Below are 25,196 nucleotides of genomic sequence, written 5' to 3' on the forward strand. Positions count from 1 at the left end.
CTAAATTTTGGCCTTTGATTTTGACAGTTATTCCATTGTTTGAACGCCTATATATTGGGAAGCAATCATTTCCAACGATTGTAGCAGATGCATAATTATTTGGATAATTACTTTTGCAACAATAATTTTTTTTCATACAAAAATTTGATGGGTTCAAGACTCCACATGGTCTATACATCATATGCTTGACAATAGCGTTATGTAAGTGCAAGTTTATATTTTTATTAGGTATCTCTGCTGACACAATCTCACCAAAAGATTCAAAGCGTATAGACTTTTCAATCATTCTGTAAGATAATTAAAAAATATGCATGTAAAATACCTCTTTTTTGGTGCTCGATAATGTAGACCTATGCTAAGACTTTACCCAAACAGAATTGAAAGTATGATCTCGGATTAAATGGGTATAAAATTATACACACAGACATATAAGTATGTATGCATATACAGATATGATTCGGCACTCATTATTTTGTGTGGGCTACATATTAGTTTTTTTTCGTTGTACTTGAATTTTGATGTTACCAATCATACTTTTGCTTGCAACTAGAAAAAATAGTTAGAAAGTAACTTAAATCTTATTATTTTGTCATATATTTATATGCATCCCGTAGTCGGTTCTTTTTTTTTTTCCCCTCTTTTTTGGGACAAATGCAATACTTACGTAATGGATAGAGATCAAGATTTGTTTAATTTACGACACTGTTAATGGAAAAATTATTGACTCTATCTTAAGTGGCTTTATACATGGAGAATTTGATTTCCGATTTTTCAAAATTAGGAAATGTTAGTTAAATGCACCAGATATTTACTTAAGATTTCTTTATTAATTTTTAGTAACTTATTGTGACGCCCCCAAATCCCCACGCCCGAACACAGGGAAATTGAGACGTCCGGATGGTGACAACCCGGGTCACCATCCCATCGACGGGTGCCGAGTGTGTGCAAGGCAACATATGTGTACAGAGAAACACGCAGCGGATAACGAAAGTCGTAACTAAGTACCAGAATTTTTCTTAACGTAATACAAGCTGTTTAAAACATACATAGATAAAATATTACAAAACACAAATGCAGTTTTGACAAAAATAAAACACCACATTAGCAGCCCGGCGGAGCCGCATCCTCGGGCTCAGCCTCCTCCTCTTCGTCCTCTAACTCTGCACCAAAGGCTACGGAACCAAAAATGGTACCGCAGGTAAGTAAAACCCAAACACTACCAGATAAAAACACATAAAACTCAAACAAGATGCATGATACATGCCCAATGCACAAAGCCCATAAAACACAAGTATTCCACACACGCCAAAAACCCATTTGGCCCAAAAACACATCCTTTCCGAAAAACACGCCAAAAGTCCATTTGGCCCAATATCTCGCCAGAAGTCCATCCGGCCCAATATCTCGCCAGAAGTCCATCTGGCCCACGCCAAAAGTCCCATTTGGCCTCACAAACCATTATCCAATTTTAACCGCGTGCACCATGACCTCCCCTAAGGGTCATCCGCACACCCTGGCTCCAGTGCCACACCGCAGAGTACCATCGCGCGTGTGACACCTAACAAGCGATGCCCAGTTCCGCGCCCCGCGCGTGCGTAGCCAAGCATCCTCTAGCCCTCGCCAGCGAAGGGCCACGGAGTCGGTGAGTAGGGCGATGCCCGGTTCCGCGCTCGGCGCGTTCGTAGCCAAGCATCCCCTAGCCCCGCTCCCGTCATCGCTCTCGACAACTCAGGGGACATCACTCAGTTTATTCCGCTCCCGAGTGACCAGAGGAGCTCCACCGAGATAATAACTCATCCCGGCTTGGGCTCGTGATACACACGCACCCGTAAAACCACTCACGCCAATACACAGGCTTTTCACACAATTCCACAAACACACGCGCATGCACCATGCAATGCCATAACAATGCATAATAAAGTAAACCAACAATCATAAATCAAATAACAGGCAACTCCGTCCTCCATCCATCCGACCCCCGAAACTCCTCGGACTCAGTCCGGAATCAACAACCAACAACAGTAAATAATTGAATGAGCAATATATATTAAAATCTGAAGATAGGGTTTGGAAAATACTTACAGCGCTATATGGCAATTTTAGAAAACACGAGGCGATGCAAACGGCGGAAAAACAGCAACGTCACAGTGAAAATTCACTGTGGCCGTGGGTCTGAAAAACCCACTTTTGAACGGGGACAAACTAGGACACGAGATTGATAGGGGGTGGTCAAGGGATGGTTGTGAAACTATTGGAAGTGATGAACGACTGTGGGTGGCGGCGGAATCGCCGGAAAATTGCCGAAATACCCAAATCGGAAAGCAAGCTCGTAGGAGTTGCTCCGGTGGTCGTTGGAGGCCGGAAATGGGTGGGTTAGGACGGCAAGGGACCGGTGATGAAGTGGTGAAGAAATGGTGGCCGGAGGTGGAGCGACGGCGGCGGATCAGAGCCAAAACCGTGCGGCTTTGTTGGGCTTTTTCCGGCCAAATGGCCGGCCGGTTGGAGGTGAGCTTGGGTGGGGTGGTGCACCGGAGGGAGGGGAAGAGAATGGGACCGGTGGGGGGGTCAAACGGTGGCCGGACGGCGGCGGTCTGGGCTGTTGAAGGGACGTCCAGCGTGAGGGAGAGGGAGGAGAGAGAGAGAGAGAGCTCGGGGGGGGGTTCGGACGCGGGGAAGAAAGAAAAGAAAAAAGAAAAAGAAGAAAAAAAGAAAAAGAAAGGAAAAAGAAGAGAAGGGAAAAAGAAAAAAGGAAAAAGAGAAAAAGGAAAAAGATGTAAAAAGAAATGAGGTCCAATCCTCATTCCGGGAAACGAAACTAAACCGCCAAAAAGATTAAAAACTACAAAACAACTTAAAGAAATAAAACACAACATCAAATAAATTAAATTAAATAAAAAAACCAATTTTAAAACGCAAATAAATTAAAATAATAAACTAATATATTAATTAAAATAAAAACAACCATTTAAGCGAAAATACACTTAAAAGCGGGTTATCACATCCTCCCCTCCTTAAAAACAATTTCGTCCTCGAAATTGCAAGTCAACCACCAACTTAAAGCAAGCCACAAGAAAGCACATAAACCATCCGTGATCAAGATTAAGACACATACCTTCCTTATTCGAACAAATACGGGTACTGCTCCCTCATGTCCGCTGCTCGCTCCCAAGAGAAGTCTTGTGCTAACGGATCTCCCCAAGCCACTTTAACCAAAGGTATCGTCTTGGACCTCAACTGTTGCTCCTTCCAATCCAAAATCTGCGACGGAACAACTTCGTAAGTGAGATTCGGTTGCAACTGAATACCTGCTGGGTCGACGAAACGTGGCTCTTGCTGTCCAAAGCTCTTCTTCAGGGATGATACGTGGAAGACATCATGAACCTCCCCAAAATAATCTGGCAAAGCAACTCTGTAGGCGACGGACCCTACTCTCTCCAGAATCTGAAAAGGGCCGACGTACCTCGGATCTAGTTTCCTCTTCTTACCAAAACGCTTAACACCTATCATGGGAGAGACTTTAAGATAAACCCAATCACCAACTTCAAATGACAATTCTCTCCTCCTGGTATTAGCGTAGCTTTTCTGGCGACTCTGAGCTACCGCCATTTTATCTCTAATGATCCGGACTTGGCTTTGCATTTCTTGAATTATTTCAGATCCAATTACCCTATTCTCCCCAACTTCATCCCAACACAAGGGCGACCTACACTTTCTCCCATAAAGAGCTTCATAGGGAGCCATCTGAATGGTCGCATGGTAGCTGTTATTGTAGGCAAACTCAATGAGCGGCAAATGGTTTTCCCAACTCCCTTGGAACTCCATGACACATGCTCGCAGCATGTCTTCCAGGGTCTGTATGGTGCGCTCTGACTACTGGCCGTCTGTCTGCGGGTGATAAGCAGTGCTGAACTTCAACTTAGTACCCAAAACTGCCTGCAAACTCTTCCAGAACTGGGACGTAAACCTCGGGTCTCGATCCGACACTATACTCTTTGGTACGCCGTATAGTCGCACTATCTCTTTGACATACAAACGGGTCAACTTACCCAAAGAGTCGGTGTTATTAACAGGCAGAAAATGAGCACTCTTCATTAACCGGTCCACAATCACCCAAACAGAATTCTTCCCACTAGGCGTTCTCGGCAAACCCACTACGAAGTCCATCGTGATGTCATCCCATTTCCACTCAGGAATAGGGAGGGGTTGGAGCATGCCTGCAGGTCTCTGATGCTCGGCCTTTACCTGTCGGCATGTGTGGCATTTCTCAACATATAAGGCGATGTCCTTCTTCATTCCATCCCACCAGAAATTTTTCTTCAGGTCCCGATACATCTTTGTACTGCCGGGATGAACTGAATAAGGGGCCGCATGAGCTTCCGCCATGATCCGCTCTTTGAATTCAGAGTCCTTGGGGACCACTCTGCGATCTCGGAACCGAAGTATCCCATCATTGTCCATGCTATAATGCAACGGTTCTCGAGATTTTCTGACTCTTTTTCTGATGATCAGCAGCTTCGGATCCTTTCTTTGGAGAGTCTTCAATTTTTCAAAATCAGTTACCCGAATATCAAGAACTGAAGATAAAATCTCCACTTGCTGCGAACTCTTTATAAGGAGCCTTCTCATCCCACAAAGCAACGATTCCAATTCTGACGACTCGGCTTCATCTTCCAAATGAGACTTCCGGCTCAAAGCATCAGCAACTATATTAGCCTTCCCCGGGTGGTACTTGATCTCACACTGATAGTCACTGATTAGCTCCAGCCAACGCCTTTGCCTCATATTCAGATTTTTCTGGGAAAACAAATGCTTCAAGCTCTTATGATCAGTAAATACCTCGCAAGCTTCCCCATACAAGAAATGCCGCCAGATCTTAAGGGCAAAAACAATCGCAGCCAATTCTAGATCATGCGTCGGATAATTCTTTTCATGGTCCTTTAGCTGACGAGATGCATAGGCTACAACCCGTCCTTCCTGCATAAGGACACAACCCAAACCAAACTTAGACGCATCACTGAAGACTACGAATGGCTTATGCGGTTCTGGGAGTGCTAACACTGGTGCCGTTGTCAACCTGTTCTTCAATTCCTGGAAGCTTCTCTCACATTTCTTTGACCAAACAAATTCTGTATTCTTCCGAGTCAAAGCTGTGAGAGGTCCGGATAGGCGAGCAAAACCCTCTACAAATCTTCGGTAATAACCGGCGAGCCCCAAGAAACTCCGAATCTCGCGCACTGTAGTCGGGCGCTGCCATGACAATATGGCTTCTACCTTACTAGGATCAACTGCCACTCCGCCCCGGGAAATTACATGCCCAAGAAATTTAACTTCTTCCAACCAGAACTCACACTTGCTGAGCTTGGCGTATAGCTGGTGTTCTCTCAATCTCTCAAGTACCAGACTAAGATGATACACATGTTTTTCAACATCTCGGGAATAAATCAGTATATCATCAATAAATACTACCACAAAGGAATCCAGGTAAGGTTGAAACACCCTATTCATTAAATCCATGAACGCTGCAGGGGCATTAGCTAACCCAAACGGCATCACCTTAAATTCATAATGCCCATACCTCGACCTGAAAGCAGTTTTAGGCACATCCTGGTCTCTGATTCTCAGCTGGTAGTATCCCGACCTCAGATCAATCTTAGAGAACACGGCTGCTCCTTGAAGCTGGTCAAACAAATCATCAATCCGCGGGAGAGGGTATTTATTTTTGATGGTCACCTTATTCAATTCCCGATAGTCAATGCACATACGGAGGGTTCCATCTTTCTTCTTAACAAATAAAACTGGTGCACCCCACGGCGACGTACTAGGCTGAATAAATCCCTTCTCTACTAACTCTTGCAACTGAGTCTTCAACTCTTTCAATTCAGCCGGTGCCATGCGATAAGGAGCTTTATGCACAGGAGCCGCTCCAGGTTCCAAGTCTATAACAAACTCTATCTCCCGAACAGGAGGTAGTCCGGGCAAGTCATCCACAAACACATCGGGGAATTCTTCCACAACTGGAATGTCTGCCAAAGACTTCTTCTCAGACGGCGTGGACACCATCTGCACCAAGAATGCATCCGCTCCCCATGCAATCTCTCGTCTTGCCTGAATCGCCGATATAATTATCGGTTTCTCTTTTAACCTACTCCCCACAAATTCCAGACAATCACCATCTGGAAGCTGAAAGCTAATTATCCGACTTCTGCAATTAATACTCGCCGAATATCGGTATAGCCAATCCATCCCGAGGATGATATCAAAACCCAACAGCTTGAACACCACCAAATCAGCATCCAAGAATCTTCCCTTAAAATTTAACGGGCATCCCAAAGCAACCTTGGAACACCACACCATCTCACCATTGGGTAGAGCCACTACCATAGCCTTCGGCAACGGTTCCGTGACCAAGTTACACACCTGAGCAAACGTGGAAGACACAAACAATCGTGAAGCACCAGAATCAAACAAAGTACAAGCATAAAACTCATACAAACGGACTCTTCCTGAACCAAACACACAACCCATGAAATCCAAAAACAACGAAGAAACCAAATGCACCAAAAATTAAATCCAACTTAAAAAAAATTAAATTAATCCATACCTGTGATTACTCCAGCATCATGGGTCGCTGGTGCCTCATCATCCACCTCTCCGGGTGTGACAGCATAAACCCGGGCTTGCACTGCTTGTCTCAGGTTGGTTCTTCCACCGTGTCTACCTCCACGGCTTCCTTGAACTCTGACGGGGCAATCCCGAGCAATATGTCCCACTTGGCCGCACCGATAACACTGGGGTCCGCTACTCGTCCGACACTCGCCCTCATGAGCTCTATTACGAGCTCCACAAACAGGCATACGTCCTTCCATGCGAACACTTGAGGATGCTTGAGGTCAAGCCCCAGTCCGCTGAACAAACTTCTGAGGCGAACCCGAGCTGCTTCCTTCACCAGATAAACTCCGCCTCTTTTGCCCTGGAGGGGAGCCCATACTCAGATTATTTTCCCGCTCTATAAGGGTGGCCACATCCACTAACTCCTGAAAAGTGGATATCCGATGGCTGACCACCATACGGCGTATGTCATGATGCAGCCCCTCCTGGAAACGATCTGCTCGCATCTCCTCAGTGGTGACAAGGTGAGGAGCAAACCGCTCAAGTTCTATGAACCTCCGGGCGTACAGCTCCACTGTCGCGCCCCCTTGGACCAGATTGGAGAACTCTCTTGCCTTTTGCTTCCTTACCGATGCAGGAAAGAAGCGGTCATTGAACTCCTTCTTGAAACGCTGCCAGGTCACCGCAGCGAAAGATCCCAGTTCAGATTCCAACAGCACTCTCTTGGTATCCCACCAATCAGAAGCGGTACCCTGCAAGAGATAGCTGGCGTAAAGTACTTGCTGTGCCTCAGTGCACCCACACACCTCAAAAGTCTTCTCCAGATCTTTGATCCATTTTCCAGCCTGAAATGGATCCTCATTTCCAGTGAAGTGTGGAATCCTATGCGCCAAGAAGCGCTCATAGGTGCATCCGGCTTGCACCATGCTACTGGACCCTCCTGGATACATCCAAGGCCCTCCCTGATATGGCCAGGGACCTCCTAGTTGTGGCCAATACCCTCCTTGTTGCGGACAAGGCTCTCCTGACGGTGGATAAGGCCCTCCTGATGGTGGACAAGGCCCTCCTGATGGTGGCCAAGGACCCCCTTGTGGTGGCCAAGGTCCTTGTGGTGGCCAAGGCCCTGCCTGTTGAGACCTCGCACTCTGTTGCATAAACTCCGTCATCTGCCGAATTGCTTCGGCTATGGAGTCATCCCTGGAGGTATTGTCCTGTGGTTCCTGAGTATTTTTCCTTGGTCTCCCTGGTCTCCCCATATTCCTGTCACAACACCACTCTTGACCCTCCTTTAAGAAAACAAATAAAACCATCATAAAACCAACAAAAACAAAAACAGCACTACACAGCAAGAAACAAAAGAAACCAGCATGCCAAAACATAACTAAATAAAATAAAAACAAGCAAACAAGCCCAAACAAATAAAACAAATAAAACAACTATACTTAACATAATTTTCAAAACACAACTTTAAAAACATTCTGGTACTACCTACGGGACATGTGGTTTTACCCAGAGCCAAACCGCTCTGATACCACCTATGACGCCCCCAAATCCCCACGCCCGAACACGGAAAAATTGAGACGTCTGGATGGTGACAACCCGGGTCACCATCCCATCGACGGGTGCCGAGTGTGTGCAAGGCAACATATGTGTACAAAGAAACACACAGCGGATAACGAAAGTCGTAACTAAGTACCAGAATTTTTCTTAACGTAATACAAGCTGTTTAAAACATACATAGATAAAATATTACAAAACACAAATGCAGTTTTGACAAAAATAAAACACCACATCAGCAGCCCGGCGGAGCTGCATCCTCGGGCTCAGCCTCCTCCTCTTCATCCTCTAACTCTGCACCAAAGGCTACAGAACCAAAAATGGTACCGCAGGTAAGTAAAACCCAAACACTACCAGATAAAAACACATAAAACTCAAACAAGATGCATGATACATGCCCAATGCACAAAGCTCATAAAACACAAGTTTTCCACACACGCCAAAAACCCATTTGGCCCAAAAACACATCCTTTCCGAAAAACATGCCAAAAGTCACATTTGGCCGCCAAAATTCCATTTGGCCCAATATCTCGCCAGAAGTCCATCCGGCCCAATATCTCGCCAGAAGTCCATCCGGCTCAATATCTCGCCAGAAGTCCATCTGGCCCACGCCAAAAGTCCCATTTGGCCTCACAAACCATTATCCAATTTTAACCGCGTGCACCATGACCTCCCCTAGGGGTCATCCGCACACCCTGGCTCCAGTGCCACACCGCAGAGTACCACCGCGCGTGTGACACCTAACAAGCGATGCCCAGTTCCGCGCCCCGCGCGTGCGTAGCCAAGCATCCTCTAGCCCTCGCCAGCGAAGGGCCATGGAGTCGGTGAGTAGGGCGATGCCCGGTTCTGCGCCCGGCGCGTTCGTAGCCAAGCATCCCCTAGCCCCGCTCCCGTCATCGCTCTCGACAACTCAGGAGACATCACTCAGTTTATTCCGCTCCCGAGTGACCAGAGGAGCTCCACCGAGATAATAACCCATCCCGGCTTGGGCTCGTGATACACACGCACCCGTAAAACCACTCACGCCAATACACAGGCTTTTCACACAATTCCACAAACACACGCGCATGCACCATGCAATGCCATAACAATGCATAATAAAGTAAACCAACAATCATAAATCAAATAACAGGCAACTCCGTCCTCCATCCATCCGACCCCCGAAACTCCTCGGACTCAGTCCGGAATCAACAACCAACAACAGTAAATAATTGAATGAGCAATATATATTAAAATCTGAAGATAGGGTTTGGAAAATACTTACAGCGCTATATGACAATTTTAGAAAACACGAGGCGATGCAAACGGCGGAAAAACAGCAACGTCACAGTGAAAATTCACTGTGGTCGTGGGTCTGAAAAACCCACTTTTGAACGGGGACAAATTAGGACACGAGATTGATAGGGGGTGGTCAAGGGATGGTTGTGAAGTTATTGGAAGTGATGAACGGCCGTGGGTGGCGGCGGAATCGCCGGAAAATGGCCGAAATACCCAAATCGGAAAGCAAGCTCGTAGGAGCTGCTCCGGTGGTCGTTGGAGGCCGGAAATGGGTGGGTTAGGAGGGCAAGGGACCGGTGATGAAGTGGTGAAGAAATGGTGGCCGGAGGTGGAGCGACGGCGGCGGATCGGAGCCAAAACCGTGCGGCTTTGTTGGGCTTTTTCTGGCCAAATGGCCGGCCGGTTGGGGGTGAGCTTGGGTGGGGTGGTGCACCGGAGGGAGGGGAAGAGAATGAGACCGGTGGGGGGTCAAACGGTGGCCGGACGGCGGCGGTCTGGGCTGTTAAAGGGACGTCCGGCGTGAGAGAGAGGGAGGAGAGAGAGAGAGCTCGGGGGGGGTTCAGACGCGGGGAAGAAAGAAAAGAAAAAAGAAAAAGAAGAAAAAAAGAAAAAGAAAGGAAAAAGAAGAGAAGGGAAAAAGAAAAAAGGAAAAAGAGAAAAAGAAAAAAGATGTAAAAAGAAATGAGGTCCAATCCTCATTCCGGGAAACGAAACTAAACCGCCAAAAATATTAAAAACCACAAAACAACTTAAAGAAATAAAACACAAAATCAAATAAATTAAATTAAATAAAAAAACCAATTTTAAAACGCAAATAAATTAAAATAATAAACTAATATATTAATTAAAATAAAAACAACCATTTAAGCGAAAATACACTTAAAAGCGGGTCATCACACTTATTAGTAGAAAACTGGTGTGAAATATGCAGATCTTGAAGGCAAAATAGAATTTTTTTCTCAAATAGTTAACATAAAACAGATTAATAAAGATACAGATGATTATCTTAAACCCAACAAAATTTGAATATCTCCCAACAACATAAAGATCAATACAATCTGAAACCAAAATAGACCAAAATAGAGGGAAAATTTGATTTTGGGATTTAGAAGAGAAGATAAATAAAAACTATATATTTGAAGAACTAAAAAATGCTAATTAATATAGATCAATACTTTCAACTAGAGTAAATCCCTAGTAGCTTCCAACAGCACAAAGATGAATACAAGTTCAAGGAGAAATAGATGAGATTTCTTCAGCTATGAAGATTTACTTGATGCATTTGTGTGGGTTATTCTTTAAATTTTATATTCATTTGAATTTATTTTTTAATATGTAATTGTCAATTGGAGAATTGTAACGTTAATTAGACGAGATTAGTGTCTAATAAATTAAATAAAATAAATGACAGAATGCATGTGCATGTAGATGTATTGGCATAAATTGATAACAAATAAAAGGTTTAATGGATTTAAATACTTGGTTTAGGTGATTGTTAAATTTAAATATATACGACCTGAATTAGAGATAAATCCGTGAACGGATAATTTTAATGAATGAAAATTCTGCCGTTTCATGAGTCATAAATAGGGCATCAACATTGCGTCGTTTAGAATTAAAAATTTCAATGGATTCTTCTCAATTCTCTTAATTTGAATGAATGAAAATTCTTTCATTTCATGAGTCATAAATAGGGCAATAAATTATTGTTTTTAAATTTAGAGGATAATTTAAATTATCAATATAGATGCAGTCGTTTAAAATTAACAATCAATAAATTATTTTTAAATGGGCATAAAACAACCAATAAATTATTGTTTTGAAATTATCAATTAAAATGCAGTATTTAATGAAATTTAATTCAAATATGATGTCGATCCATAATAACTTCCATACACTCGTTACATTCACAGTACATTGACGGATTTAGACAAACAACATTAACTTTTATGAAAAAACAAAAAAAACATTCCGTTTGATAGCCATTTTTTATATATATAAAGATAATATTATTTTTTAAAAAAACTTATAACAATTGTGGAAAATCCTAGGTTGTTGCCAAAATCTTCACGTCATTTTTAATGCTAGGCTGTGTTTTATTTATAAAAATATATTTCTCTCTTTATATATAAGAATTAAAAAATGATAAATATAGTCGCAGGATAGATGTTACTATTGAAAAAAAAAAGTAAATAAATATAAAATTTAAAAAAAAATTATTTTTTTAATAGTAAATTTAACTCTCTTTCAAATAGAGTATAGGGGTGTAAAAAACAAAAACTGGTAAATCGGACTGGATTGGATCAAATCGGTGGGATTGGTTCAGTCTCGAGTTTTGTTCGGTCTGGTACCGGTTTTATTTTATTTTTAAACCGGTCAAAATCGGTCCAGTTCTAATTTTTCTTTTTAAAAACTGGATCGAACCGAACTGAACTGGTTTATATATATATTTTTATTTTTCTATTGTATATAATATTTATATATAATATATAACTATATATAAAATAGTTTTGTATTATATGAAAAATTACTAATTAATATAATATTAAATTTTAAAATCTTATATTATTTTGTCTATTGTATTAATAGTTATACTAATATTATATAATGCATATAAATAGTTATACTAATACTATATATTATAATATACTATAATATATCATTATATTATATATTATATTATATCACTATAATCTCTAATACAATTATAATATATTACAACATATTATTACTATAGTATTATATACTATAATATACTATATTATATAGTACATTAAAATTGAAAAATCAGACTGAACTGAACCGAAAATTGATAAAACTGGGATACCAGTTTAGGAGGATAACCGGTACGTAATCAATTTTAAAAAATGCAAAACGTGCATACCGATTTGGTCCTAAATTTTGTTAAAAACTGGACCCGTTACACCCTGGCCTAATAGAGTATACAGCGCTTGTATATTGTATAACAATATTTAACATTACTCGTAATAACTATATTCTCACCTCAATGTGTAAAACGGTTATTGAAATTATATTATGAGTAATACTACATACAATCAGTTTTGCATACTTCCTGCACACTCTATTGATGTGATTAGTTGAATTAATTTTTTTAATATGCAACTAATTATATCAGTAAAGTGCGTAAAATAATATACAAAAATAACTGCACATAGAATTTTTATTTTAAAAAAATAATAGATAATGCTTTAATCCTTAAACTCAAATTCAATTTGTTGAATTTTGTAGACAAGATTATAAATAAAAATCAATTATGGTTTACTCCAAAAATCATAATTTTGTAATTTGGCTTTTTATAAATGATTTGTCTTACTAATTACTTGAATGACATAATCTTAATATAATTAATTTATTATTAACTTGAAATTATGAAAATTTATAATATTTCATTAATTGAATTTGTTTCATTTAAGAAAATAATAAATCAATTTATCAACAAGTTTGAATTTATTAAAAATTAAATAAAGTGTTAGCAAACATAAAACCTAATACAATCATGTTTAGCTGAATGAATACTAAACAACGTAGACAGCTTGAATAATGAATAATCAATGTCTCATTTCTCCTCCGGTGGGGAGAGTGGCCGGGGTGGGAGGTGTTGAATGGTCGAGAGTAGAAGCTGGAATCGACTGGGAAGATGACATGCCGGAGAGCTTGCTTGCATACCGACGCACATATGAGCTCAATGATTTGTTTTCATTTTCTAGTCTATTAAATTAAAGGGAAAAAAAGAGTTAAGAATAAATTCCATTAAACAAAAAGAAAAGAAAAAGACTATACTTGCTTATGGGCTGTAGTCTTATATCCACTTTATTCTTTCCTTCCCCAAATTGCTAAATTCTAACGTAATATAAATATGTAACGTCTCAATGGAAGATCCAAACTATATAACTTATATTTCAAAATAATCAATTAATGATACAATTGGAACCTTATAAATAGTAAGAACTTCTCATTTCCAAATAATGTGGCATCCTATACACTAGGGGTGAGTTCGGTCCGGTCCGGGGAGGTTTTGTGGACCGGACCGGACCTATTCGGTCCAGGGTTTTCCAACCCTGGACCGGACCGAACTCCATCAGGATCGGTCCGGTCCGGTCGGTCCATTCGGTCCAAGGTTGACTTTTTTTTTTTTTTTTTTTTTTTTTTATATTTAATGACATTTTTTTAATATTTATATAATTATATTGTAATATATTTAATATATACATATAGTATTATATATATATATTAGTAATATGCTAATACTATTAGTCTATTAGTAATAATACTATAACTAATAAATATATGTAATAATAACTATACTATAACTAATAACTATATGTAATAATAGTAATAGTGATAACTATATATTTATATAATATGCTAATATTTAATGACATTTTTTTAATATTTATGTAATTATATTGTAATATATTTAATATATATACATATAGTATACTATTATATATATTAGTAATATGCTAATACTATTATATAAATAATATATATAAATAATATTTATTTATTTTTATTTCTATTCGGTCCGGTCCGGTCCGGTCCGGGGTGAAAAACTCCCGGACCGGGACCGGACCGAATCTTTTCGGTCCATTAAAAATGGGACCGGACCGGACCGGACCCAATTCGGTCCGGTCCGGTCCGGTCCAAACAGTGCCGGTCCGGTCGGTTTTGCCGGTCCGGACCGGCCGATGCTCACCCCTACTATACACTACCTATTTTTATCCTTATTATATGGAGTATCACAATCTACTCCCTTAAATTCTTGACAACCTCGTCAAGTTAGTTCATCGTAAGTGGCACGGCTTAAGTCCCATATTTATGGTTAGGATAGGCTTTGATACCATTTGTAACGCCCCAATGGAAGGTCTAAACTACATGACCTATATATTTCAAAAGGACTAGTCAATGATATAATTGGAGTCCCATTAGAATCTTATAAAGAGTAAGAACTTCTCGTTTCAAAACAATGTAGGATCTCATACACTACTTATCATTATCCTTATTATATAAGATATCACATTAGATATTAGTAGTTTTGTGATTGAGCATGAGTAATAAGTGCGGTAGATCTATTGAGCGATCGAGAGTTCCTTGTAACTGACGACCCATAGGCGATCATGAATAGGATCGACCTTATAACGATAGGAACCATGCAATGACCCGGATCCAATCTTCTTCTATTCTTTAAATTTTGAAAAAGATATTATGTTGTTAGTTCAATCTTGAAATTATCTTTTTCTTGTTATTTAAATTTTTTAATATCTAGAAGATAGCTACTCTGTTGTACTAAAACTCTATAAGGAGTTATCCATGTATCATGTTTTATGAGATTGAAAAATATCAATTGAAGAAGTGAAACAATTCTACCATCCTATGTTTTTTTATTATCCTTTACTTCTGTCACTGCAATTCTCTTACATGGTATCTGAGTTAGGTTTTTCGCAAAGTTGACACACAATTGTACATGTTTGTAGAATTAGGTATAAGATCTAAGGTATTTTATGTTTTGAAAAGAGAAATTTCTAGGTATATTAATTTTTTTTAAAAAAAATTAGAGGGAGATTATAAATTTTTTTGGAAAAGGATATTTTTTATATTTGTAGAATTAGATTTTATTAGATATCTAAGGTATTTTATGTTTTGAAAAAGTTGGGGGTAGCCGGGTAGGTATAACATGGGTCCGCCACTAGAGCTCCTGATTCTATGGTACATCTGAGCATTTATTAAATTCCAAAGAGATTGATCGTGATTTCTCAACACAAATATATTTATGCTATGATTTTGAACGTTAGCTCATCAATTTTTGTCCCTTGTTCTTTAAATAATTCGAGTAATGTTAGAATTTCAATACGTACAAATTTCGAATATTATTTCTGAAAAGAATATCTGTCATTAGGAAATATTTTAATTATAAAGATAAAATAAATTATATAAAAATAAATTTATAATCTGATAAAGATTTAATATAATATTTAAATTATAAAATAGATAACAAATTTTCGTTATTATAAATATATTTTTATATAATCTTTTTACGTATATAACAGTTTTCTTTCTCGTTTATCCAAAAAACTGGTTCACAAACCTTCTCATTCTCGTATTATCGAGCATGTTTAGATTCTCGCGTGTCGGACACGCTAGCATTTAATTGCTGAAAAGGCTGAAACAGTGGAATGGCGGGGTACCCTCTCGGTCGGCCTAAAATTCTCATCGTCGACATCGGGTCACGCTAGCAGTGGCGTGCTGTCTCTTTTGGCCAGAGTAGATTCCTCACTTATGTTTTTGTGTTTTTTTTTTTTTTCCCACGTGACGTCGTGAATTGCAATTTATGGTAGTCGTTCCTGTTCCTGCCATGTGAGTGAGCATTCTCTTTCAAGCGTTTGCACAGCTCATTCCTTTTTGCTGGTAACCCCCATATATAACATTTCCTTTCAAGGTTCCGGGTTGATGATTGGTTGTCCATTTGACCTTTACTGATAAGTCATCTGGGTCTTCATTTTCACCTCTATTATTTCGTTTTTTTCCCTCTCGCCAGCGCCCCCCCCCCCCCCCCCCCCCCCCCCCCGCGGCGCCGACCCCCTCTCTCTCTCTCTCTCTAGATGGGGATTATACTACTTGGCTGAGTGGATTGCTTTCTCATTAATCTGTAAGATTCTGATTTTTTTTTTTTTTTTTATGCTAATACGATAGCTTTCCTTTTTTGTTTTTGGTTGTTTTTCCATTGTTATAGTGGTCGACGATAAGCCTGAAGGAAAGATATGAAATGAAATGGAATATAGGTCATTGGTTCTGGCTTTCAGATGGAAGCTAAATGAAAAACCTATGCCAGCTACTCCATGTTGATGTTGTTTTTGGTTCAATTGAGGTGTTTTTGGGTCCCAAATGAGGAAAAAAAAAATTGATTAAAAAACAATTGGACTTCTTTCTCCCCAACTGTCCCTCGTAAACCATTTGAGCATCAGTTTTGAATTAGTTAACTAAGTTCCGTTTGTTTTACTACTACTATCGAGACTGAGGCGGCCTGTGTCTTTTATACGCATTCTGACACTTCAATTTTCTTTTTCAGATGGAAATCATTTAATACGAGCTCTGATGGGTAATTCTATGTTATCAATTGTGTACAAAGGCTTTGGTGGAAATCCTGCGTAAGATTAATATTGGGGCAGGCGAAGAAATTGTTGTGCTTGGTGAAAATGAATCTTATTTGGTTTATTTTGTCGCTGTTTCTCTATTTTGGGCTGTCCACATATGGGTTTAGTAAGAATGTTTCTTCAAGACCTGCTGTTGTGAATATTGGAGCTCTTTTTACGTTTGAATCTACCATAGGAAGAGTCGCCAAGATTGCCATTGAGGAAGCTGTGAAAGATGTCAACTCCAATTCCAGCATTCTCCATGGAACAAAACTTGCTGTAACTATGCAAGATTCCAATTGCAGTGGATTTTTTGGCATGGTTGGAGGTACTTTATTTTACTAAGTTTCTTGCCCAATTTAGCTTATTTTTATTATAGGCGAGTATTCTGTTCCAAAAAGAATCTAACAATCCTAATCACATGGCCTGACTGCTATGTCAAATTACAGCTTTGCAATTTATGGAGACTGATATAGTTGCCATCATAGGCCCGCAATCTTCTGTAGTTGCGCATATTATATCCCATGTAGCAAATGAACTCCAAGTTCCTCTATTATCGTTTGGGGCCTCAGATCCCACCCTCTCTTCCCTTCAGTTTCCCTTTTTTGTTAGAACAAGACAGAGCGATTTGTACCAAATGACAGCAGTGGCTGAGGTTGTTGATTATTATGGTTGGAAGGACGTAATTGCCATTTTCATTGACGATGACTACGGACGGAATGGTGTGGCAGCATTAGATGATAAACTAGCAGAGAGGCGCTGTAAAATTTCCTACAAGCAGGGAATTAGCCCTGGGTCTGAAGTTAATCGGGGTGACATTATGGATCTTCTTATCAAGGTTGCATTAATGGAGTCTCGAATTATTGTTCTGCATGTAAATCCTGATTCAGGATTAATGGTTTTCTCTGTAGCACAATATCTTGGAATGATGGGAAATGGCTTTGTATGGATAGCTACTGATTGGCTCTCCTCTGTTTTAGATTCTTCTGCTCCTCTTCCTCCAGAGACAATGGATTCAATACAAGGAGTTCTTGTTTTGCGCCAACATACACCAGATTCAGATAGAAAAAAAGCTTTTTTCTCTAGGTGGAAAAGGTTAACTGGTGGTTCTTTGGGATTGCATTCATATGGGCTTTCTGCTTATGATTCTGTTTGGCTGCTTGCCCATGCTATTGATGCATTTTTTAACCAGGGAGGGGTGATTTCTTTTTCTAATGATTCTAGGTTGCAGTCTGCATTAGGCGACAATCTCCACCTTGAAGCAATGAATATTTTTGATGATGGAATTCTGCTGTTGCAGTGCATCCTGCAGAGTAACCTTGCTGGTTTGACAGGTCCTATTAAGTTTAACTCAGATAGGTCTCTTATTCTTCCTGCATATGATATCATTAATGTCGTAGGAACTGGGTTTCGACGGATTGGTTACTGGTCAAACTATTCTGGCTTATCAGTCGTGGCTCCTGAGACGCTCTATGCAATGCCACCTAATCATTCAAGTGCAAACCAGCAACTATACAGTGTTATCTGGCCAGGAGAAACATTATTGAAGCCCCGTGGATGGGTTTTCCCAAACAATGGGAAGCAACTGAAAATTGGTGTACCTAATCGAGCTAGTTACCGAGCATTTGTATCACGAGTGCGGGGAAGTGATATGTTTAAGGGTTTCTGCATAGATGTATTTACAGCTGCTGTTAACTTGTTACCTTATGCTGTTCCATACCGATTTGTCCCTTTTGGAAATGGTATCGAAAACCCAAGCTACACAGAGCTTGTAAATATGATCACAGCTGGTGTGAGTATTACTTTACAAAATTAGAATTATATAAATTCATTGTTTACTGGCTAAATCTCTCATTTCCTTGTAATAGGATTTTGATGCTGCTGTTGGTGACATTGCAATTGTCACAAATCGAACAAAAATTGTGGATTTTACACAGCCATATGCTTCATCTGGACTTGTTGTTGTGGTCCCATTAAAAAAAAAAAACTCTGGTGCTTGGGCTTTCCTGCGGCCATTTAGTCGAAATATGTGGATTGTCAGTGCTTGTTTCTTCGTTTTGATTGGCACTGTTGTGTGGATTCTGGAGCATAGAACAAATGATGAGTTCAGGGGCCCTCCTAAAAAACAACTTATGACCATTCTATGGTGAGTTATTGGTTGCTGCAATTACTTCATGTCTATATATAGGTATGTATTATATATGCACAAAAAAGCCTATAATTAACTAGGATAATACAGCTCTTGATAGTAGAATAATGGGGGATGGTTGGCATCAATCAAGTGGATTGGTCTGGGTTGACGTGTTCTGATAGACGCATTTGGCATTCACCTTACTGTATGTTAAGAGCTTCTTTTGCCATTCAGACAAGGAGAAAAATGGCTTCTTTGGACATGTTTCTATTGTGAAAAAAATTGGCCCACCGTATACAGAAAATGTAGGGACACAAGGAAGCCAAATTGTTCACTAAATCAAGAACTTTCCATGTCTGATAAGTTAAATGGGCTCAACTATGTTGAAATTTCGTGTAGGTGTCTGAGGGGTTGGGAAGTAGGGTTTCATGGTTTTCTTTTCTTTACCCTGCCTCCTGCCATATGGCTAATTTCTACTCTTTTTTCTCTTAATACTACTGAGGTGTATTAACTATTAAGGGGCCTTTAAATCATGTCTCATGATTAGACATGATTTATGGATTGTTTAGATGGTCAACTTCTAAACCCATAGATTGATTGAAAAAGGAAACCCGTAGAACATCTTCCTAGCATTCTAAATAATTTGTTTCTGATCCATCTCCTGTTTGCTAAACTTGCAGGTTTAGCCTCTCAACTATGTTTTTTGCCCATAGTAAGTAGAAGTCAGGTCCTTGACTCCTTTCATAAGCATAGTGCAGCATTTTTAATATTTAAATTGTCATCTCTATTCCTTCTGCAGGAGAAAACACTGTGAGCACCCTTGGTCGAATGGTGCTAATCATATGGCTCTTTGTGGTTTTGATAATCAACTCAAGCTACACTGCGAGTCTGACATCAATCCTCACAGTGCAGCATCTGTCTTCGCCTATTGAAGGGATTGAAAGCTTGAAGATGAGTGAGGAGCTAATTGGGTACCAAGTGGGCTCCTTTGCTGAACATTATTTGGAGGAACTTGGCATATCCAAATCTAGGCTTGTTGCTCTTGGATCACCTGATGCGTATGCTTTAGCCCTTCAGCGTGGTCCTGAAAAAGGCGGTGTTGCAGCGATTGTTGATGAACTTCCTTACATAGAACTATTCCTCTCCAGCCAGTGCAAATTCAGGGTTGTAGGTCAAGAGTTCACCAAAAGTGGCTGGGGTTTTGTGAGTATCTGTTTTGCAGAGGCATTCTTAATGAGAATTTTAGATAACACATATTTCAAATTAAAACAGGAAGTGATCTATTGAAATTATTCTAAAGGGCTGAAAAATACTCCTTTATATGGTAACTGATACACTGCTATCTACTTGGTCAAAGACAGATGTACTTTTAGTAAAGCTGTATCTAGATTCCAGCCTGTAGTAAATAACAGACACATAAAGTCTGATGTTTTTTCATTTCCTTTTCTTGCCTTTCACATGATAGGCATTTCCTCGGGACTCTCCTTTAGCAATTGACATGTCAACTGCTATTCTACAACTGTCAGAGAATGGTGATCTTCAGCGGATCCATGATAAGTGGTTGATGCAAAGCACTTGCAGTTTAGAGTCTGCTGAAATTGAATCAAATCAGCTTCAACTTAAAAGCTTCTGGGGTCTCTTTCTTATTTGTGGGATGGCTTGCTTCTTTGCTCTCGTCATATATTTCTTGCAGATTATGCAGCAGTTATGCCGAACTGGCCCCTCTGAATCTATTTCCACTGGTCCAAATAACTCAATTTCTGGGCGTGTCAGGAGATTGTTGTCATTGATGGATGAGAAAGTCGACCACTCAAATAGTGGAAGTAAAAGAAGGAAAGTGGAAAGATCATTATCTGAAATTTCCAATGACAGTGAGTTGGTAAGTAGGAGACAGACTGGAATGACTACTGGGACCCACATCAGCTCAAGCAATTAACTTCGTTTTTCATTTGGGGCATCCCTAATCATCGTAACATTACATGTGAGTAATTTATATTTTTGTGTGGTCATATCATTTATATTTGTTTAACACCATAAGAAAGCACCTTTATTTTATAGGAATATATACTGGAAGCATTTTCCGTTCCAAGATCTTGTTTCAAGGATTTCAATGCATATTTCAAGTCAAGGGATTTCAACGTGCTTCTTACTTTGTGCGTCTTGTGCGAGTGTCCACAGGCACACATACAGATAAATACATAAACATGTAGACACAAACATCTCAGACACACACCCATGGCATATGTTGCAGTAGATATTCAAAGCACAAGGACATTGCACTTTTTTTTTTTTTTTTTCAGCTCTCTAATCCTTCTATTTATGTTGTCCTTTCAGGATTTGTTACGCATTGTCCTAACCATGGCTTTAGGAATCAATTTTACTTAGTGCACAACCTCTCCCAAGCTCACAGCATTTGCCACTCTCCATGTGCTTGACACCTGATCGTACCATGTTTTGTACAGGTCCTTTCCTGTCTGAGAGCTTGAGCACAAATTAATTCAGCACATTTTGGTACCTCAAACCAGTCCTGGGAACCTCCTACGACATCTATCGAGGAAAAATACTGCTTGCCGATGTTGTAAACATGTTTTGTGAGACAGTATTGCGATATTAAGCCAAGACCCGTTTCACGTATTCTTTTGTGAAATCGATTTCTACTTGCAATACCTCATAACATTCACATACTTCATAACTATTGATTTCTTACATCTATTGCATGAACACGATTGATGGGAAATACTAATCACATGAAGTCACATAAATTTGTGAATTTATTTTTGTATATGTTACACTTATCTTAATTGATTGATGATTTGAACTTAAATAACCTTTCGCAAGCTGATCCCCATTTGTAAGACCGAACCCTTGGTTGGATTTCGAGGCCCAGTCGAGAGCCAAACCAATACATGAGCTAAACGAAAAACATTACAATTTAACAGAATAAATCAAAAACCGGTTCGATTTGATTCTAACAGTTTAATTGGATTGTAGGCACAACTAGTGAAACAGTAATATTTCACGTACGTAGCTCCTTAATGACCATCATTATTTTAAAATTTACATGTCTGATGATTTTGTTCCTCTGATCTCCCTCAACCTTGATTACAACATAATGGTAAATAAAATGAAACAGTACTGAAATCTCGGCCCTTGCTAGGCAATTAGCCAAAATAGATGAGGTTTAGCCAGCCAGCCAGCCATCCATCTAAGCTTCATAAACTTTGCATTCCTCATCAGCCGGGTTTGTCTTGCAGAAGTCCTCTAATGGGTCACCACTCCCTGTTACAGGTGACCCTGGCCACTTGCTTGCTACTAGATGAGCCAAATCAACAACCCTTTGGCTGCAAACAAAATCACACAATTTGTTAGGAAATATTCGCAGTTATTAAACAAAACAAATACTCTATTTCTTCGCATTTATGGCTTCAACATATCATTACTCTTACATATATATCAATGAACTTGAAACTAATAGCAAACTACGATATAAGTTTGAAACATGTTACCTGTATCCCCATTCATTGTCGTACCAGGCAACCACCTTGACCATATCATCACCCATGACCATGGATAATGAAGAGTCAATGGTGGAAGAAACATCACTGCACCGAAAGTCTACTGAAACTAGAGGGACATCACACACAGCTAATATGCCCTTCAATGGTCCCTCTGCTGCTTTTCTGAAAGCTGCATTAACATCCTCTGCTGTTAGGCCCTTCTTTGCAACATTCACAACAAGGTCAACAACTGACACGTTAGGTGTAGGCACACGGAGTGCAATGCCATTGAGCTTGCCCTTGAGCTGGGGTAGCACTAAAGACACGGCCTTTGCAGCACCTGTGCTCGTTGGGACTATATTCAGGGCTGCAGCCCTGGCTCTCCTCAAGTCCCTGTGTGAAGCATCTAAGAGCCTCTGAAGATACACAATGTAGGTCATCACTTTGTTATTCATGAACATCATTTGATCTTTTAAATTATTAGAATATTGTGTTAAATTAAAATAGCAGCTATATATGAGACCCTACAGAGATGAAAGAAATTTTGTGGTTGATTGTCTACCTGGTCTCCGGTGTAGGAATGAGTGGTGGTCATGGTTCCCTTGACAATGCCTGCAACATAGTGCTGTCTTAAAGATGTACTTATACAAAAGAATAGTAATATTTATATACCTATTTTATGACCCATTTTGTAACCAACAAATGTAATGATGCCACCTCATCAAAAAATACTAAACAAATTTTATTTGGATTTTAAAGTTAACATAAATGTCTTCCATTTTAAAGATAAATGTGAAAATAGTTGTAAAAAAGATTGTATATATGTATTTTAATACTCCTGCAGTGGAATTTTATGAACCCTCACCAAATTCTTCATCCATGACCTTCACAAAAGGAGCCAGACAGTTTGTAGTGCAAGAAGCATTGCTGTGAATGGAGATTCAAAAACCATTTAGAACATACCATCTAAGAGGTAACTTAAGAAATCAATTCGCTCAAGCAAACTGATAACTGTTTCGATAGTTTGATAGACTACTTGGGACTACTGACCTCACAATATTAGCAACCTCGTGGTCGTAATCCTTTTCATTTACCCCAACAACATAGGTTGGAATGTCAACACCTTTGGCTGGAGCAGTAATGATGACTTTCTTGGCACCAGCTTGGATGTGTTTCCCAGCACCCGGGCCATCTACAAACACTCCTGTTCCCTATAGAACAAATTGTTGGCAATCGTCTAAGGTCTGTCAAAAGTTGAGCCAACTTGGAAATTTCTCCACTTGGGTTACAGAAGTTTGTTATGTAAATCTTGAAAAATCGCCACTTATCTACACAACTTAAAGCTGGTAGTGGAGTATTGAATGCAAGCTTACCTCGATAACAATGTCAATGCCAAGCTCAGCCCAAGGGAGCTTGAGAGGGTCCCTGTTAGAGACAACCTTGACAGGCTTACCATCAACGGTGATGGTTTCATTGTCAAGTATTTTCACATCTGCTTTAAAGGTTCCCAGCATAGAATCATATTTGAGCAGGTGTGAAGCCTGTTTTTGCAATCATAAATGAAAATTATCAATACTAACCAAGTTTATTCCCCAAAAGCACAGCATTGATCAGAATTTATAAATAAATTTCTTACATTCTTGACACCACCACTGTCGTTGACAACAATAACATCGAGGGGTGAGTTTTTGCGGCCATGCCAACATCGGAGGAAGTTCCTGCCAATGCGTCCAAATCCATTGATTGCCACCTTCAGTTTGGCCACTGTTTCTCCTCTTACTGGAGCTGATCCTGTGGTCTGATTTAAGAATAGCATACTTGTTAGTGGCAATTTAATTGGGGGAATTCTTCAGTGAATTGTAAAGCATATGTATTCCACTTACAAGCTTTACATGAAATTTTTAGTGAATGTGGCAGTTTGGCATGGCTATTCTAATAGATGATTGCTTTTTTTTCCAAAATTTAAAACTCTGCGCAGAGTGAAGACCTTTACTGAAAAGTCTTACATGAGCTAGTTATAGTATGTGAATGGGTCTAAGCTTGTGAAACATGTTAATTATGCAGAGTACAAGAGGGGGCTAAGTAAGGTTGTAAAACAAACCAAGCTACTTGAATTTGGAGCAAGATTGCTTTGATAAGTCTGGCCTATACTTTTGGCTCCACATTTGTTAAGGCAAAGCCATATTTTTTTAAATCGAAATTTTAGAGGCTTGCATGTTAGATATGCTTGAAGTTATGGTGTCAGAAAGCATCAGATTTATCAATGGATTACAGAAGCAAAAACAACAATCAAGTCAATCCTACTACTAAACATGCACATATCCGAAGGAGTAATAAGATAACCTTGGGAGTAAGTTGGGCAGCCACAACATCGAAGAAGGATGATTCCCTACCATTCTTGGCGTAGGTCATGCATTTACTGGATCTTAGGCCAGAGTACTCAGCCATTTCCACCCTCTGCAAGACCAAAATGAATTGAATATCCCATAAAAATATAAAACTACAGTCTAACGACCAAGAGAGTGATCAGAGAGACCTTGGAGAAGCATTGGGTGGGGAAAGAGGGGGAATTCCTTGAAGGGAGCCTTGTGTTGGTTGGTATTCTTGAAGAAGCTAGAGCAGCGTGGCTGGCCATGTCTGCAACTAAAGCTAAGTGATAGAAGTTCCTCGTATTTTATAGAGTACCATCCGTTTTTCAGTTAATATATCAACTTTCATGCACAGAGTCGTGAGTTCATTTTAATCACTAACAAAAAATTATGGTCGCAAGTTAGTCGTAAGCAACGTGTGGTGAGAAGGGTACGTGAAGATATACGAGATAAGATGCTGTTTGTGTCTGCAACTTCAGAATCTTAGCCACAGATTGATCACCAATTAGTTTCTTCCAGCAATGCCCTTGCATTTTCTCAATGGGACAATGTGTCCAAACCAATAGATATATTACCAAGTTTCAGGCTATTGGAAAATCATGGA

At 39.7% G+C, this 25,196-nt stretch overlaps 2 protein-coding genes across 4 annotated transcripts; one reads left to right on the forward strand and one right to left on the reverse strand.

Annotated features, from left to right (window-relative positions):
• Positions 1 to 15,754: 15,754 nt before the first annotated feature.
• On the forward strand, positions 15,755 to 21,508 carry LOC122317759 (glutamate receptor 3.3). 3 transcript variants are annotated; one of them, XR_006244635.1, is made up of 9 exons: positions 15,755 to 16,111; positions 16,532 to 16,923; positions 17,045 to 18,387; positions 18,464 to 18,741; positions 19,407 to 19,438; positions 19,526 to 19,929; positions 20,192 to 20,707; positions 20,785 to 20,879; positions 21,061 to 21,508. XR_006244635.1 is itself a non-coding variant. In XM_043134754.1 (8 exons), exons 2-7 carry the CDS (start codon positions 16,659 to 16,661, stop codon positions 20,660 to 20,662), a joined length of 2,793 nt encoding a protein of 930 aa, XP_042990688.1. In that variant the 5' UTR covers positions 15,755 to 16,111; positions 16,532 to 16,658; the 3' UTR covers positions 20,663 to 20,707; positions 21,061 to 21,508. The 3 variants fall into 3 exon arrangements, 2 of the variants coding, with proteins under 2 accessions (XP_042990688.1, XP_042990689.1); XM_043134754.1 differs by lacking the exon at positions 20,785 to 20,879; XM_043134755.1 differs by lacking the exon at positions 20,785 to 20,879 and having other exon boundaries at positions 21,189 to 21,508.
• Positions 21,509 to 21,667: 159 nt separating this feature from the next.
• On the reverse strand, positions 21,668 to 24,948 carry LOC122317760 (glyceraldehyde-3-phosphate dehydrogenase B, chloroplastic). The gene is made up of 9 exons (XM_043134756.1): positions 24,760 to 24,948; positions 24,567 to 24,680; positions 23,860 to 24,021; positions 23,597 to 23,764; positions 23,274 to 23,434; positions 23,089 to 23,150; positions 22,786 to 22,835; positions 22,233 to 22,639; positions 21,668 to 22,067 (listed from the first exon to the last, which is right to left on the reverse strand). Exons 1-9 carry the CDS (start codon positions 24,856 to 24,858, stop codon positions 21,932 to 21,934), a joined length of 1,359 nt encoding a protein of 452 aa, XP_042990690.1. The 5' UTR covers positions 24,859 to 24,948; the 3' UTR covers positions 21,668 to 21,931.
• Between the last annotated feature and the right edge of the window lie 248 nt (positions 24,949 to 25,196).

Source organism: Carya illinoinensis, chromosome 8 (assembly GCF_018687715.1).
Source record: "Carya illinoinensis cultivar Pawnee chromosome 8, C.illinoinensisPawnee_v1, whole genome shotgun sequence".
In the NCBI taxonomy this organism is placed as follows: Eukaryota; Viridiplantae; Streptophyta; class Magnoliopsida; order Fagales; family Juglandaceae; genus Carya; species Carya illinoinensis.

What these genes read in the sequence shown, in the direction of transcription:
- LOC122317759 (XM_043134754.1), top strand. Translation starts at nt 16,659, where the DNA reads ATGAATCTTATTTGGTTTATTTTGTCGCTGTTTCTCTATTTTGGGCTG. An exon ending in TAAATATGATCACAGCTGGT is followed by an intron (nt 18,388 to 18,463) that starts GTGAGTATTACT and finishes TCCTTGTAATAG; the next exon opens with GATTTTGATGCTGCTGTTGG. An exon ending in AACTATGTTTTTTGCCCATA is followed by an intron (nt 19,439 to 19,525) that starts GTAAGTAGAAGT and finishes TTCCTTCTGCAG; the next exon opens with GAGAAAACACTGTGAGCACC.
- LOC122317760 (XM_043134756.1), bottom strand. Translation starts at nt 24,858, where the DNA reads ATGGCCAGCCACGCTGCTCTAGCTTCTTCAAGAATACCAACCAACACA. An exon ending in GGTCATGGATGAAGAATTTG is followed by an intron (nt 22,836 to 23,088) that starts GTGAGGGTTCAT and finishes ACTATGTTGCAG; the next exon opens with GCATTGTCAAGGGAACCATG. An exon ending in ATTCCTACACCGGAGACCAG is followed by an intron (nt 22,640 to 22,785) that starts GTAGACAATCAA and finishes GTGTATCTTCAG; the next exon opens with AGGCTCTTAGATGCTTCACA.